Source organism: Lynx rufus, unplaced genomic scaffold, assembly GCF_022079265.1.
Source record: "Lynx rufus isolate CCGP_SWC_20201006 ecotype Redwood Valley unplaced genomic scaffold, mLynRuf1.p SCAF_8, whole genome shotgun sequence".
NCBI lineage: Eukaryota > Metazoa > Chordata > Mammalia > Carnivora > Felidae > Lynx > Lynx rufus.
In genome coordinates this window covers 86,116,477-86,134,303 of record NW_025814896.1, presented here as the reverse complement: position 1 = coordinate 86,134,303, position 17,827 = coordinate 86,116,477, and the positions used below count along the sequence as shown (strand labels likewise).

The 17,827-nt window shown below is 38.0% G+C and overlaps 1 protein-coding gene across 3 annotated transcripts in view; it reads right to left on the bottom strand.

Annotated features, from left to right (window-relative positions):
* Positions 1–9,778: 9,778 nt before the first annotated feature.
* APLF (aprataxin and PNKP like factor) overlaps positions 9,779–17,827 on the bottom strand; it is a 90,911-nt gene continuing 82,862 nt past the window's right edge. The window contains exons 10-11 of one of the 3 annotated variants that reach the window (XM_047069432.1): positions 11,279–11,480; positions 9,779–10,449 (exon numbers count right to left, since the gene is read on the bottom strand). In XM_047069432.1, the coding sequence (XP_046925388.1) occupies positions 10,446–10,449; positions 11,279–11,480 (206 nt within the window). In that variant the 3' untranslated portion in view covers positions 9,779–10,445. Of the gene's footprint in view, positions 10,450–10,969; positions 11,481–17,827 lie in introns of those variants that run through there. The other 2 variants (XM_047069430.1, XM_047069433.1) reach the window with 2 other exon arrangements.

Below are 17,827 nucleotides of genomic sequence, written 5' to 3'. Positions count from 1 at the left end.
ATCAGAACTTCAATGCAGCACAGTATTGTGATAAAAACTATGTTCTTATTAAATAAAGAAACTTATGGAGCAGAATTCTATCTCTAGAATTAGTTTTGTTGCATGTATAATTCATAGTTCTCAAACTTCAATATTTTATAAAACCACATAGACACTATAGTTGTCAACATTTATAAACATTATAAATATACACAGAATAACAAAATTTTAAAATTAATTTACTGTTAAATACAAAAATAATCCCTTTAGTTTGGTAGAATTTCTCTGTTTACTTCCTGTTATCAATCAGATTTTAGAAATGTCTGTGCCTTTGAAAAACAATTTTGTCAATTGAAGTGTCTTACAATTACATAAAACCTTTTTAATAGGCCCTCTAAACTTTGGCTGCATTTTGAGCATAAACATTTCAGAGCTTCAGTTAAAGTATTCAATACTGTAACACCAAAACATCTTAACTTTTAAAGCTTTTAGAAAATTGGATTTATCGAAAACAAAGCCTATAGGCAGAAATGTTGAAATTTATCCCTATAAAAGCTAGAGGATCTAAAAAACTTATATAGGAGCTTTAATTGATATTCTCTAATTGTGCTTTGGAACATCTCCACTTGTGAGAAGAATTTCTTTTCTTAAATTGTGATAAATTACATATAATATTTACCATCTTAGCCATTTTCAAGTGTACATTTCAGTAATGTCAAATACCTTCAGGTTGTTTTGCAAACAATCTTCAGAACTTTCTCATCTCGCAAAACTGAAACTCTACACCCATAAAACAACAATTGTTTATTTCCCACCTCTTCCCAGCTCCTGGCAAGCACCATTCTGCTGTCTGTCTCTATGAATTTGACTAGTCTACTCCCTCATAGAAGTGGAATCTTACAGTATTTGTCTTTTTGTGACTAGCTTATTTCACTCAGCACAATGTCTTCAAGGCTCATCCATGTGGTAGCAGGTGTCAGAATTTCCTTCTGTTTTAAGTTGAATAATATTCCGTTGTCCATAATACAACATTTTGTTTATCCATTTATCTGTCAGTGGACATTTGGGTTGCTTCCACCTTTTGCCTATTGTGCATAATAATGCTGCCATGAAAATGTCTTTGAGACCCTGCTTTCAATCCTTGGGGCAGATACCCAGAAGCGAAACTGATGGATCATATGGTAATTCTATTTTTAATTTTTTGAGGAACCACCATGATGGTTTCAACAGCAGCTGTACCATTTTACATTCCCACCAAACAGTGCATTAGGTTCCAATTTCTCCGTGTCCTGACCAACACTTATTTTCTAGGTTTTGTTGTTGTTGGTTTTTGAAAGTAGCCACCCTAATTGGTGTGAGGCAATGTTTTCCTGTGGTTTTGATTTGCATTTTACTAGTGATCACAGATATCGAGCATCTTTTCATATCCTTGTTGGCCATTTGTAAATCTTCTTTGGAGAAACGTCTATCCACGTCCTTTGCACATATTTTAACTATGTTATTTCTTTTTCTGTTAGAATTGTAGAGGTTCTTTATATATTCTGGGTATTCACTTCTTATTAGATATAGGATTAACAATTATTTTCTCTCATTTTACAGGGTGACTTTTCACTGTGTTGGCTATGTCCTTTGACATGCAGAAGCTTTACATTTTTGGGTAGCCCAATTTCTCCAGTTTTTACTTTTGTTTTCTGTGCAGCTCTCCACCTGCTTGGTTGAGCGCACCCCTTTGGCACTCCTCCCCAGGCGGCCCCCTGCATGGAACGGAGCTGCTGCACCACCCAGTCTTCCCCAGTAGAGGGGGATAGAGAGCAACAAGGAAACAAGAAAAGGGCCAGTGAAGAAAGGCAAGAAAATCAAGGCTACAACTTGACAGACTTATTTGTTCATGTGAACCAGCATCAACAAAGACCTTAACACAATATGAAAAATCGAGGGGGTTCAAAAGAAATAGGTTTTGGAGGCTCTTGAGAGCAGCGATCAGCTAGAGCCTTCATTCATTCCATCAGAAACAAACATGCCCCCTTTGGGGTGACACATGCACAGAGAGACAAAGCTGGGCACTAATTACAGTGGGGCTGTAACTACCAGGCATCCTGCAAAAGTCCGCTGTGAAGTGGAATGTAGAAATAACACAGGTAATCAGATCCACGGATTGCTAGGCTGATGCAAACACATTATTCTCTTCAAATTAAAGCACTTTATTCATGTCCAGAGCTTGAAAATCCATTTCTCAGTAAAGGTCAAGGAACGCAAACACAGCTTGAATTTAATTAGTAAGCCAGCTGTCAGTCACCGGCAGTGACAGAGGCAGGAAGACATTTTGAAGCAGGAAATGAGCTAACATTAACATGACAAGGTCCTTGCATCTTTAATCATGAACTCCTCTTTCAGAAATACTTTATCACGGAAAGAATGACACCATTTGGCATGTATTTTCTCTCCTGATTTATTTCCTGAGTTCTCATTCTTCTAAATAGCAAATCTAGCAAATAAGAATTTAGTTCACTGAAAGGGGGGATTCAATACAGCTGGTCCTTGTATTAATATGCTGTCATTGATTATCCATTCTAAAGTAGTGCCCTGAAGCAAGATCGAAGCAGGAGATAAAAATCAGACCACTTGGCACTTTGTTTTGTTTATAAATTTAGGTGTGAGAGAGTTGGTCCAGGCATCAGGTGAACTGGTTCTATCCTTGAAGCCACCACTACTAACTAGGGGCAGCTTCAGAAGGTAGAAGGGACTCGGTAGGTTGGAAGGGAGTTCTTGAACTATTGACGTAGAGTAAATGTGGAGAAGGCCTCAGTCACCTGCCATCCCCCTTAGAACCACCGCTGCTACTAATTTTTACTCTGCAACTTTGGAGAACTCACTTAAACTCTCTAATCTTTAATTTACCAATTGCAAAGCAAGAGTAGGATACTCAAAAAGGGAATTACTAGTGATGGTCTGAAGGTGGTGACTGCTATGGGTGACTTTTCTGTTGTTCTTTCTGCTTGTCTATTTTCTGTGATTTTTTTTTAAGTTTTATTTATTTATTTTGAAAGAGAGTGAGCAGGGGGGATGGTGGGCAGAGAGAAAGAGAGGAAGAGAGAGAATCCCAAGCAGGCTAAACTCTGTCAGCATGGTTTGTCAACTCACAAACCATGAGATCATGACCTGAGCTGAAATCAAGACTCAGATGCTTAACTGGCTAGCCACCCAGGCACCCCTGATTTTTTGGAGAAAAAAACACTAAGGGCTGTAATTCATTATGAAACACTAAATAAATACAAATCTGAGTACCTAGAGATACTACTGCTACTACTACTAAATAGGTATTTTTAAAAAGCAAAAGAAAGAAAGGAAAAGCTCATTTCCACTAACTTCTTACTCTGGAAATTTAAAGAAACACTTATTCTGCCTTTGGAGAAGAACTATATTTCATCTCCAGTACATGAGAAAAATTTCTTCTTCATAGTAGGATACCAGCTAATACATGGGAAAGGAATGAGAGAATTAGGAAATAACCATTATCTAACCCTCCAGTGTAATAATTGATTCAGGTAAGGATCATCAATAGATCCTGAAAAGTCTCCTCCCACAGATAATTTACACATGAGAAAACATAACTTTATAAAGGAGATGTCAGGTGCCACCCACCAATAGTGGGATAGCCTGACATGTGCTTCAATGTTCTTGCCAAAAATGTTTTACTGAATTTAATCAAGCTTTGAATTTAACTCCCAGGATACAAAAAATAGTGGATAGAGGAACATGGTAAATGACACCACAATAAGATAACCAGATAAATTCAAAATGTGGGGCATTCTACCTTGTCTCTTCTAAAAAGACAGTATTCTAAAAAGATAGGTGGGGACCACTCTGGAACTAGCATAAAGAATCTTAACTACCACATGCAATGCATGAATCTTGATTCGATCCTTGTGAAAAAAAAAAGAAAAGAAAAGAAAAACAGCTATAAAAGATATATTTAGACTATTGGAGAAATTTGAATATGAACTAAATTTGAATATTAGGTGATATTAGGAAATCATTGTTAATTTTCTCAGCTATGATAACAGTATTTGGACTGTGAGGGAGAATGTTCTCAGTTGTAGGAGATATACACTGAGGTATTTATAGTGGAAGTGGCATAATAAATTTAGCTTATTCTCTAATGGCTTTGTTTATACACACATACACACACAGAGAATAATGCAAATATGGTAAAAATGTTAATTTTGAATTTAGTTGGTGAGTATCCAAATACTCATCATACTATTTCAACTTTCTGCATTTTTGAGATTTTCCTTTAAAAATATTAGAACAATTTAACGGAAAAGGAACATGGGGATAATTTCTTAAAAGATTTCTTTAAAAAAAAGATTTCTTAAAAGGAAGTGTTGAATAGCTATCTTAGTTAATCTGAAAAGAATCCTATGTTAGCAAATATTATTTCGAGTTGACCTCATCCTTTTAAATTTTTTGTGTTTTATAGTGTATATAATATATTAATATAGTGGCACATATAAATTTGTTATATAAGGATTTACATAAATACTTCACATTTACATATCACATTTCTTGACATAAAGAAATACACATGCTCAAAATTTCTTGCTCATGTACTGTGCATCAGTAATATTTGGAGACTACTGCCATGACTATAATTTCTCATGTTTCCAGGTCAACTTTTAAACTGCTACCAAGGTAGGTAAAATAATCCCATTGCAGATTTACCGAGCAGAGAGGATGTAAGCAAAGTGATTAGGATTTGCTACGGAGGCTTCCATCAGGATTGAGTGCATTTTGGCGGGGGGGGGGGGGGGGGGCACTTAAACATCAGAAGTTATCATTGTGGCTGTGCCAAGATTAAGTAAAGATGGAGAGAGCTCTCTAGACTGCATTTCTCTGCCGTCTAAGACTTTCACTTTGTCTAGGAAAAATTTGGAATCTATGAAATGTAATCAAGATATCTCCCACAACACAGTTCCCCTGGCCTCAGCCTCTGGCTGCAGTGTTCCCTGGAATGAAGACTGAACAATGATCTTCGGGGGGGGGGGGGAATGGGGAGTAACAAGTTGCAGTGGCAAGCAGATACATCCTCACTCCTAACAGTGTCCTCCAACCCTCACATCCTACAATGAGGAGGACAGCTTGGTGTTGGGAGGAAGCTGGAATGGGGCAAGATTGGATGATGCTGTCCTGGAGGTTTCTGTGATCTATGTGAGACAAATTTGGGTGTCACATTGCTGGTTACCATGTGGCTCTTGGGGTAAAAAACTCCCAACTGAGGATCACCTGGGTGTCTCAGTCAGTTAAGCATCTGACTCTTGGTTTCAGCTCAAGTCATGATCTCACAGTTTGTGGGTTCAAGCTCCACATCAGGCTCCAAGCTGACAGTACAGAGCCTGCTTGGGAGTTGCTCTCTCTTCCTCTCTCTCCCCCTCCCCCTGCTCTCTCTGTCTCAAAATAGATAAACACACACACACACACACAGACACAGACACAGACACACACACACACACACACACACACACACACACACATACTCCTGAGTGGCCACCAGCAGACTTTTTTCTTTCATGGGAGTCCAGGTTGCAGATGCTCAGACTGTGGAGAGTGTTTTAGCAAATTGGAGGCAGGAGGAAAAAGAAAGGGAGCAGGGGATTGCCTGGAAGTCAGAAGATGTCATTCTCCTCCTAAAATATCCTCAAGAGATTTCCATAGCCAACAGCAGCCTTTCCCAAATGGAATTCTGATTTTATAGGATGTTTATTAGGTGAGGCTCAAAAAGGAGTAGAGTGGTGATAGAAGTTTGTGAAATGCTGGATTAAATGTGCTTCTCACTGGGAGACATGGCATAGCCTTGTATAAGCAAATTTGCACCGTGAATCTTCAAAATTGGGTTTATAGTATTTATGGCTTCTGAAGCTTATATAAACATGATTTTTTTTTCCCTAGAGCATCCTGGAAATTCTAGAGAATTCATTCACTCTTTCATTCAACAAATATGTGTTGAGTAGCTGTACCCATGGCAGACATTGTTCTTGGCACTGAAGACACAGAGATAAACAAGACAATGTTCTCTTCCAAATGGAACTTATATTCTAGTGGGATGACAGCAAATAAACAAACAACTGGGACAATGAAGGCAGTATAATAGGTGCTATGAAAATAAAGCAGGAAAAAGAGACAGTGGGGTTGGGGCTTGAGGTAGTGGCTATTTTAGATCGGTAGTCAGAGAAGGCTCCCTGTGGACTGATATTTGAGTAGAGGCCAAGAGTGAATGGCAGTGGCCGTGTGAAGATGTAGAGGAAGAGTATTCCCAACAGAGGTACCTGGTACAAAGGCCACAGGGCAGGAGGGGGAGCTTGGGGAATTCCAGAAACATGAGTCTTAAGGTAGAATGAGCAAGAAGGGGAGGAAGGACAGGAGACCAGGAAGGGTAAGAGACCTCTCCCTTTAGTAGAGGTAGGCAGGAGCCCATCATGAAGGAGCATGTCATGAGAATGTTCAGGGAAGAGGTGATCATTTAGGAGATTTTACGTATCACAGACTGTGAGTTACAGAGGGCAAGTTCCTGACATCTCTCTTCTCTAATTCCTTCAATGAATCTTATCTTTCTACTTCTTAAATAGTGAACTCAAGCTCTTGTTCCCAAATCTCTTTTCCCTAATATCACCCACTCCTTTAGTGACTGTGGTGGCCAGGACTAGTCTTCACTCTATCTGGTTCTCATCTTTTCTGGGCACCCCTTTCAGTGGGCAGGGCCATGTGACTACTTCTGACCAATGGTCTACGAGCAGGAGTAATGAGTTCACTTTCAGCCTGCAGTATTTGATTAGCAGGGCACAAGCCTCAACTTCCTCTATTCCCCTTGCAGTCGTGGTTAAGACAGTTTCAGGTTCCAGATGGTACAACTACAAGATGATGGAGGCTCTGAAAGCCTGGGCTACCAAGTTGCCACATGGAAGTCCATGCTCCGGAGAGTCACCCAACACAGGAAATCTGGGCATAAGAAAATGCACCTTTTGTTAAAGCACAGAGATTTTAGGATTATCCCACCATAACTGAATGGTACACTGATATAATTGAGTGGCTCTCAAAATTTTGAGCCTTAGGACTTCTTTTACTCATAAAGATTAGTAAGGACCCCAAAGAGCTTTTGTTTATGAGGGTCATACCTATAGTTATATATCATTTTGGAAATTATAATTGAGAAATTTAAAACATTTACTAATTCATTTGAAAATAACAAACCTATTCATTTTGTATTTTATGAAACGTATTTTATGAAAATGTATTTTATGAAATGTATTTTATGTATTTTATGAAAAACAATTAGGTTTATTTTTTAATTTATTAAGATGAGTGGCAATGTTTTACACTTTTGTAAATCTCTCTAATGCCTTAAGAGCATTATATGATATTACATGACTAACAATACCATGATAACAGTTTTTAAAGCTTTGGGAAGCTATCAAGCTCATAGTGACAAATATAGATTTTCCAAATTTCTAATTTTTGCCTGAAAGCTTATATTTTACAATTATAACCAATACTGTTGGTTGTTTTCCTTGAAAAACAGGCCCACTTAGTACTTTTTGAGGAAATGTCTGTCAAATACTCAAGTTTGAATAACTGTAGCATATCTGCCTATAATTCGTTCGAGTAAAAATTGTTTTCCATGAAAAAAATCTACCAACTCAGCTTGCAACTCCATCATACAAAGGCTTTTCCTCAAGACTGAGACTATATTTCAATATGCAGCAAGACAGGATGCTTAAATTATAATCTAGCATGCCCTTTTCTGACTAGTCACATTCTGTTGTTTTTTGGGTAATTGTCTCACTGCCTCTGTAAGCTCTGTGACTGTAGACCCCATGGTCTTTTTCTCCCTTGTAACCTCCATATTATTCAGTAGTCATTACTGAATGAGTATATTCTATCTTTCCGAGTAGACCAATGGTAAGCACATTGAAATAGGGATTCTATGCTATTCTTCTTTGAATCACCAACACCTAAGACAGGGTGTTGGGCCCAACAGAACACAACTGCGGTTCTTTATGATACTAAAGTTTATTATGTACATTATATTAGGATAGCCAGTAATAATGCCAGCAGTAATGAATCTTTATTTTCTTTCAATATCTATTGTAGAGGAGCTGAGTATGGTTGCAGATTGGCAGAAGCACGCACACACACACACACACACACACATGCACACACATGCACGCACACACACACCCATTAGAGATTCCTACTCAAGAAAGAGAACTTTATAGGAACAACGTGGTCCCACAGAGCAGGGTTGGATGCAGGATGTCAGTATGCATTTCCTCCCACCATGGGGTATGTTGGTGACACTGAACTCTGCACACATCAACTGGAAGAAAGTCATCACCCATTTATTCTCAGCTTTATGTCATCATTCTGGAAAATTATGCTCACAATCTATTTGCTCTCACTACATGTAATGAATGCTTACAACCACTAGGATCTTCTAGTTCTAGAAACCAATAGTATCAACAAGGCCATCCTCTACCTGGGGCAAAAACAGAATCAGTGTCCAGGGGTCACTGAAAATCTTCATGTCTCAGCTTCCCAAGGTCCCAGAAATACCCCACCCCCACCAAGAAATCAACAAAAAACATTTGCTTTTAGAATTAAGCACGTTGGTGAGAAATGTATAATGTGAGACACAGATATAGTTTAAATTCTGTGAACCCACATGATAGAGAGGGTTAGCTCCTATACACTGTTTGGGACAGCAATTATTTATTTATTTATTTATTTATTTATTTATTTATTTATTTAAAATTTTTTAATGTTTATTTATTTTTGCAAAAGATAGAGACAGAGCACAAACAGGAGAGGGATGGTAAGAAAGGGAGACACAGAATCCAAAGCAGGTTCCAGGCTCCAAGCTGTCAGCACAGAGCCTAACATGGGGCTTGAACTCACGAACCGCAAGATCATGACCTAAGCCAAAGTCCGACGCTTAACCGACTGAGCCACCCAGGAGCCCTGGGACAGCAATTACTTTTAAAGAACCAAGTTTTTGTTAACATTGCTCTTGCTCCTGAGCCCACTGACAAGCTAATGTCATCAGTTTTCCCTCTATTTTGTAAATCACAAATTTAAATATAATCCAATTGCGAGTGTCAAATTTACACTACACTCTAGTCAACTGAGTTATAGATAGAGAGAGAGACAGAGAGAGAGATATGTTATACTCAATAGTGTCTTCAGGATGAATAGGTAAGCCACATCAAATTATCCTTAAAAAACAGCTACCATGAGCTACTACACTATTGCCAAGAACACATTCTGACATTAATGCTTTCTTCTTTCTGAAAGACTAGTGTCACCTCTTACATTCTCTTTTTATAGCAGCTTTATTGAAATATATAAACCCCATACCATAAAATCCACTTTTGAAAGTGTACAATTTGGTGGGTTTTAGTATATTTATAGAATTGTGCAACCATCGACACTAACTTTAGAACATTTTTAACAACCATAAAGAGACCCTGTACCCATTAGCAGTCACCCTCTGTCCCCACCTCCTCCAGCCCCTGGCAACCACTCATCTACTTTCCATGGATTTGCCTGTTTGGGGTATTTCATACAAACGAGTTCATATGATATGTGGCCTTTTTTGTCTGGCTTCTTTCAATTAGCACAACATTTTCAGGTATGTTATAGCATGTATCGATCCTTCAGTTCTTTTTCATAGCCAAAAAATATTCCACTATAGAGATATGCCACATTTTGTTCATCCATTCATTAGCTGATGAGCATTTACGTGTTTCCATTTTTTGACCATTATAAATAATGCCTCTGTGGACATTGCATACAAGTTTTTATGTGAACACGTTCTCAATTCCTTTGGGATTTATCTATGAATGGATTAAAAAACACTTTAAGGATTGAGTCAATGCAGGGATGAGAATAAGTCAAAGGTTTTTTTTCACAGATCTGTCAAGCTCCCGAGACTAAAGGGACATTAGAAGGGAAAAATGAGTTATTAAATAACAAAGGCAAAGTTAGAATAATAGGTAATAATAGCCTAAAGAAACATTTATCTTGTCCTGGTCAGCTTAAATTAATTTTAATATTACATAATTAACTTGGAAAGACATTCAAAAACACTAAGAACAATTATAAATCTGTCTTGCTTTTTTAAGATATAAATTTCTAGGTTCTTTTAGAATAAAAAATATTAGTATTTAACAAGGATACTTTTGGTCTAGTGATTTATGATTTCAATACTATGCCTACTGCCATGTTCGGATACCCAACTGCTATTAAAGATTCTAAACTGTATTTCAAAAATTCTAAGTCACCTAAAATGAAGAGTACTACAGGGCTTAAAGTCGTTTGAGAACAGAGATATACTTCATAAAACTGGAGAATAAAGGGGTTCTTCTTGAAATAAAAGGCCAGAATCTTGAACACTAGCAGACAACTTGCTGCTTTCATCTGAGGAAAAAGAACTAACGTCATCTGAGAAAATTATGGTTAAAAATCATTTCTATAGCTTTTAATGTAATGAAAGAACATTGAGAGTTAAAATAATCAGGCAGGACTTCAGGTTTGAAAAAAAACCCAAAACTGTCAAATCCTTTGGGTTTTTCTACTTTCAAGTTCAGACATACAGTAAATTACAGATATGGGGGACAAAATAACATTCCCTGCATGGTGAACATTTCGATAGTCTAGTTGAATCTATTTTCAGTATCCATTTGGTACTAATTTCCCCAAGTTTCAAAGCATAAAAGTAGCAAATGAAATTGTAAAGCTCATATCCAGGGTACTAGAAAAAATAACAGCCATTATATGATGGCTGTCACTTTTTAAAGCCTGGTTCTGCTTGAAGAATTACTGCAATAGCAATGAAAGAGGCATGCTTTCCCACCCATGATGTAATTTTCCTAGTTATGCTTGCCTAGTATTCTATAAAGATAGAATCTTTGGGAAAAAGAAACAAGGCCAAACTTTGTGCAACCTATGGCTTTTACTTTTTATTACCAACACACAAAGTAAATGAAAAAAATATCAATTGTTTCTCTTTAACTCTCTGCTTCCTATTTCCAGATGCTTTAAATAGGATAGAAAAAGCAAGGCAACAAAACAAATTCCATCCACTGCATGAAGGTTGACCTATCAATGTTTCATTTGCAAAGAGTCAATAATAAAGTCATAACTATAAAAAGCAGGAAAACAATTATCGCTTAAGTGCCTCCTTAGTTCCTGAATTTTTTCCAGAAAGAACAATATGAGCCATATATTAGCACAGAAAAAAAGTTACTTTTTCCTTTTCATAAATTTTTTTGCTTCTTTCAAAAGCTCTTCCATATCTTCCTTCTCTTGGTCTTCCTGCCCTGGTTCCCAGTCAGAATCTTCATCTGTTGGCTCATATTCTTCTTCCTCATCATCTAGAAAACGGTCATTGAGGTCATACTCATTGGATTGCCCAACATTATCACTATCTTCATCTGATATGCTCCTCACTGAAAAAAAAAAATTTTTTTTCGGTACACAACAGATCAATCACCACTCAAACCTGAGAGTAGAGATATCTAACTATAAAATGTCTTTCTCTGACAAGAAGTATTGTTACTTAAGACATTGCTAACCACCACAAATTTCTAGAAAGAGGGCTAAAGTTATTCTTTGTTAGAATTCTAACTTTTTAAAAAACATTTGTTTAATTCTAACTCTTCCTACTAAGAGGATCCTGAAACTAAAATGTCCTGTGAGGGCACCTGGGTGGCTCAGTCAGTTGAGTGTCCGACTTTGGCTCAGGTCATTATCTCACAGTTCGTGGGTTCAAGCTCCACCTTGGGCTCTGTGATGACAGCTCAGGAGGCTGCTTCAGATTCTATGTCTCCCTCTTTCTCTGCCCCTTCCCCACTTGCACTCTGTCTCTCTCTCTCAATAAACATTAAAAAATTAAAAAATAAATTTAAAAAATTTTAAATGTCCTGTGAGATTCCTAATAATGGTTCCTTAATAATATAATCAAGCGTGCCTGGGTGACTCAGTTGGTTACGTGTCTGACTCTTGCTTTCAGCTCAGGTCATGATCTTATGGTTCGTGAGTTCGAACCTTGCACTGGGCTCCATGCTACCTGGATTCTCTCTCCTTCTCTCTGCCTTTCCCCTACTCTCTCTCTCTCTCAAAATACATAAGTAAATAAAATAATAATATCATAATCATATTTATGCTCTCCTACCCTCTGGGGTGGTAGAATGTATTTTTGTCCCAGTTATTTACTGTCCATCCCTGTCATATGATTATATTTAACCACCCCACTGACATCAGACTTGGCCAAAGAAAAGTAGGTGGAAATGGTGTGTGTCACTTCCAAGGAGAAGCTTTAAGAGCCTTTCCGTAGTTTCTGCTGCAGCCATTTTCCCTCTGCCACAGTCTCCCTCATCCTAGATACAGGCTGATCCTTTAGCTCGGCTTCCAGGATGAGAACACACATGGGACACACGAAGGAGAAATACACCTATTTATTGTTGTGAGGCGCTGAAATTTGGGGACTGTTATCACAGTAAAGCTGGCACAATCTGTGATCAAATGAGAAAATATGAGTCTACACATTTTGTAAAGTTTAGTTTTATAGATCTTCCAGTTCATGTTTCAGTGACTGGGATTGCTGAAAATATCAGGATGACTATGGTAACACCATTAGAATTTATAGGTTTCTAAATACTACCAGAATTATAATAGAATTTTTCCATCTCGAAATCCATTTCTTCCCTCATCCCACTTTTTTATTTTCATTGCAAGCAACAGGCTTATTTTAAGATAAGCTCCCTAGGATGATGTGGAGCATTTAAGAAACAAGTAGGAAGATTCTCTCTGGAAATCTATGAATGGCAGAGGACAATCCCTGCGTGAACACCAAATGGAGGAGTTAAAAATATTATTGTTTGTACTTCTGTATATGCTTTACTTCACCTCTTCCTAAAATGTTCACATGCAATAGACAGTTAAAAAACACAAAAAACACAAAAAAGTAAGGTAATTTATCTGTCCTCTTAACTTCCATAGTCCAGACATTTACATTTTTCTTAATATCGCTATTCATTTCCAGAGAGGATTTGAGCCAGCTTATATTAATGAGGTCATAAAAATACAAATGAAAGTAGAAACTAAGAACACAAAAACCAGAATGTAAACATGTCAACCTTCATTTTTAACATAATTATTATAAATTGAGCATCAGGTTTCTCCCCAAGTTTCTTGGTAGCCAAGGCTAAAAAGGCTACATAATGATTTGCACAGTGCTCATTAGCATAAGAAGCACACCAGTCCCTTAAGGGAAATGTAGCACTGTATTTATTTGTATACATTTCTCATCCCCTGTAAGCATCCTGAGGGCATGTTTTACATCTAGCTAATCTCAACTCCCCATATAACTTTTATGATAGAAAACATTTAAAAAACATTTAGAGGGCAGTTTGCAGATGGCAAAAGGAGGGAGGGAGGAGGGAAGAACATCAATACTCTTCTTGGCCATTCTGCTTTGGAAGTATTTCATATACATAACTAGTGACATCTCAGCAAAGCATTTCCTTTCAGATTCAGAAATTACCCTGAAGATTTATAAGAGAAACATACATAAAGCTGAAACAACTTCAAGTTCTCCTCCTGCTTTATTGGCTGTTCCTCTTCTCTAACATACTCCAGTCTTATACCCTAAATTCCCAAATGTATATCCTAAGCCCTGACCAACACCTGAATTCCAGGCTCCTTTATCTCACTGCCTATATACTCTCTCTACTTGCAAAACTAACAGGCATCCGAAACATATTCCCAGAACACAACTCTTTTTTTTTTTTTCCAACGTTTATTTATTTTTGGGACAGAGAGAGACAGAGCATGAACGGGGGAGGGGCAGAGAGAGAGGGAGACACAGAATCGGAAACAGGCTCCAGGCTCTGAGCCATCAGCCCAGAGCCCGACGCGGGGCTCGAACTCACGGACTGCGAGATCGTGACCTGGCTGAAGTCGGACGCTTAACCGACTGCGCCACCCAGGCGCCCCCCCAGAACACAACTCTTTAGGTGCTTCACCCAAATCCTTTCTCTTATCAGTCTTAGTATATGACTTCTCCAACCTTGACCTTCTCCAAGAAATCTTGGAGTCATCCTTGAATATCCCCCACTGAAAACCCAATATCCAATATGTCAAGAGATCCTATTGACTCTGCCATCAAAATCTATCTGCCACTTCTCACTACATCTACTCCATACTCTGGTCCCCATACCATCATCTTCTTTTTTCAACCAGTTCCAATGTTCACCCAACTGGTTTCTGGCTTCCACTCTTGTCTATTCTCCACAGAGGAGCCAGAAAACCTTCCAATAGCTTTCTATCTCACTCTGAATTAAAACCAAAGTCCTTACTTATAGGTCCTGGCCTCTATTGCTTCTTGGCCTTTTGGCTAAGATCAAGTGTATAGGTCCTGGCCTTAAGACCCTACACAACTGGCCCACAGCTAGCTTTTCTGATCTCATCTGCCACTCTTCACTTACTCGCTTTGTTTGAGTTCTACCCTTTCTCTACTACTCCTTGAACAGTACAAGCAGGATCATCTCCAGGGCTTTTGGAGTCACTCTTCCCCTTGACTAGCATGCTCTTCCCTGAGATAATCACCTCTCTTACTCTCTCCTCCAAGTCTCTGCTCTAATATCAAATTTTCAGAGTCTGTTTACCATCCTACCCAAAATGGCACCTGCCTCCCACCACACACACCCTTGTCATTCTGTCTGTCCTCTTACATAACTTTTCTTCTTAGCAGTTATCACTACGTGACATCATATAGTTGTTTACATGTACAGTGCCCACCTTTGTAAAATTCTACAAGAGCAAGACTTTGCCTCTATTGTATCCTCAGCTCTTGTAACAGTGCCTAACATATAGAAGAAACTTAATATGTGTATTTGTTGAATATGTGAATGAACAAATCAACTGCTGAACACCTTTAGTTTTACAGAAATCCTTCATATTATAACCTACACTTTTATCACTAACCTGTCTATACAATGAATTACAATAAAGACTTTTATTTATTTATTTTTTTTTTAATTTTTTTTTCAACATTTATTTATTTTTGGGACAGAGAGAGACAGAGCATGAATGGGGGAGGGGCAGAGAGAGAGGGAGACACAGAATCGGAAACAGGCTCCAGGCTCTGAGCCATCAGCCCAGAGCCTGACGCGGGGCTCGAACTCACGGACCGCGAGATCGTGACCTGGCTGAAGTCGGACGCTTAACCGACTGCGCCACCCAGGCGCCCCTAAAGACTTTTATTTAAATCCTGCTAATTGAAGGGGCTTTAAGCTTCAATGAACCCTGGAAATCTTTAGCAACTTATTGGGCAGGCTCATTTCTTGAGCAATAGGCCATATTATTTGTTTCCTCAAAAAATTGTTTACATCTATCAAATTGTCATTTACATAAACACTACACTCATATTCTTTTAATAGGAAGTTCAGAATCTAAAAAAAAAAAAAAATCTATAACAGAACTCCAAGTAGCTGGTAGTCAAGTTTCATCCATTTTACTTCACATGAACAGGTATTTTGTGCTTTAAGTAAAAGCACCTGAAGAGTCAAACTCAGCTCTAGAATCCAGCTCTATGTCCTTTGTTAGTAGTGTCATGTCCATACTTCTTAACAGGGTTTTAAATGCTGACATGTGATTATCTTTCTGGAATCAATTATAATGGACCCTCCTTAGCCAATTAATGCATGACTTTAAATATTCCATAGTGTAGGGGCACCTGGGTGGCTCAGTTGGTTAAGTGTCTGACTCTTGATTTCAGCTCAGGTCATGATCTCATGGTTTGTGAGACAGCCCTGCATCAGGCTCCATACTGACAGCTCAGAGCCCGCTTAGGGTTCTCTATCTCTCCCCTCTCTGCCTCACCACCCCCTCCACTTGCACACATGCTCTCTCTCCCTTTCTCTCAAAATAAACAGACATCTAAAAAACAAATAAAAATAAATATTCTACAGTGTAAATGCCATCTAGATGGGCACCTACTTTTTTTTTTTAATTGCTGAAGGTGTTTTTAGAAAACGTACAGTTTCTGCCTTTTGATGTAACCATGCAGATAGTGAAACTTCACTTATTTGGAAAATGCTCTGAATCAGCACACCTATTGATGTGAATTATTATATGATTTCCTGAATCATGGAAATAATCTCAAGAAGCCCAGTTCTTAACTAAACATGGCTACCACCTAACCTAGGAAAAAAATGCCTATCTTTACCACACAATTAGTAAGTTTTTATACAAAAGGGATATGAAGAACACTGAAATCAAGGTGGGAAAAAAATCCCATGCATGTATTCTCTAACTGGGCAAGCTGAAACACAGTATAGTATCTGGATATCTGGATTTAAAGTGATGAAAGTAGTCACGTTCACATAAACCTTGCTAGTAGCACTGTTTGCTATACAGAAATTTCAAAGAAAGCTTCTCATACAAGGAAGCTTGTTGACTAGAGAACCAGGCAACATTCGATGAGGAATCCCATCACAGAAGATCCCAAGCCAAGACTCCAGTATTGTCCAGAGAATGCCGTGGTTGGTGAAAAGCTTATTAACATGCTAAACTAAACTAAACTAACAGGAGATACAGCAGTGGCTGTTTAACTGTTTACTCTACAACAAAACATAATTTTTTGTAGTGTTATTTTTTGTAGTTAAATTTCCACAGAATTAAATAGCATAATGCCATTTTTGAAAAAATAAGTGCCTATATGTAGCATTTTCTTGTATTACAACTACCTGATTTGAAATATAATTCTTGAGTGTGTCTGAGAAATCAGACGTGAGCTTGTTTAGGGGCTCCTGGGTGGCTCAGTCAGTTAAGCGTCCGACTTCAGCTCAGGTTATGATCTCATCTCATGGCTTGTGGGTTCGAGCTCCGCGTCGGGCATTGTGCTGACAGCTCAGAGCCTGGAGCCTGCTTCGGATTCTATGTCTCTGGCTCTCTCTGTCCCTCCCTACTCATGCTCTGTCTCTCTCTCCAAAACAAATATTAAAAAAAAAAAAAAAAAAGAAGTGAGGTTGTTTCTTCCAAATCAAGGCGAACTCAGAAGTCATTTTTTCCTCTACCTTCACTTAGAAGCTTCTTGCTGCTAGTTTTCTGTTTTTATGTGATAGGCCATCCCCTTCATTCAACAAAAAGTCTCTTTAAAAAGCAGCATGGTAAGAGAAAGAGGCTAGACAGATGGGAGGGTAGAAGTCCAAAGATCTGGGTCATCAACAAGCCCATAAAAAATGAACAAGTCATTTAACTTAATGGCTTAATGGAATTTATGTTTTTATCTGTGAGTCAATGGATGTTGATTAAATTACTTCAAAAATCCTTTCTGAATTCTGATTTTAAAACTGAAGTTCTAATTTTAAGGCCAAAGTAGAAATCTTCATTTTCTCTACAGATCAGTGAGTAATATGAAATGTAGGAATGGACTGACAGCTTGACTGCATGAAGCAGTACAAGAGAAAGAGGCTGCCACTTATTTTTAAAAATTGATGGGTAACATCAGACTTCCATGATGGAAAATAACCACCGTTAGGGAAGAAACAAACTCTTAACACGTTTAAAACAACATGGTATTAACTGGTTGGAATTAGGCTACAGCAATTTCTGACTTTTCTATTTATGCAGAGGAATGTGTGATATCAGAATGACAATTCCTAAATTTGTATCTAATCTTTCTTTTACAGTTTAAAATTTCATTGTCAACTCTTACCCCAAGAACATAAGTCTGAAGAGCTAGTGAAGAGTACAGTGTCAAATACATGTTGGAAGAAATGCTGGTTTTACA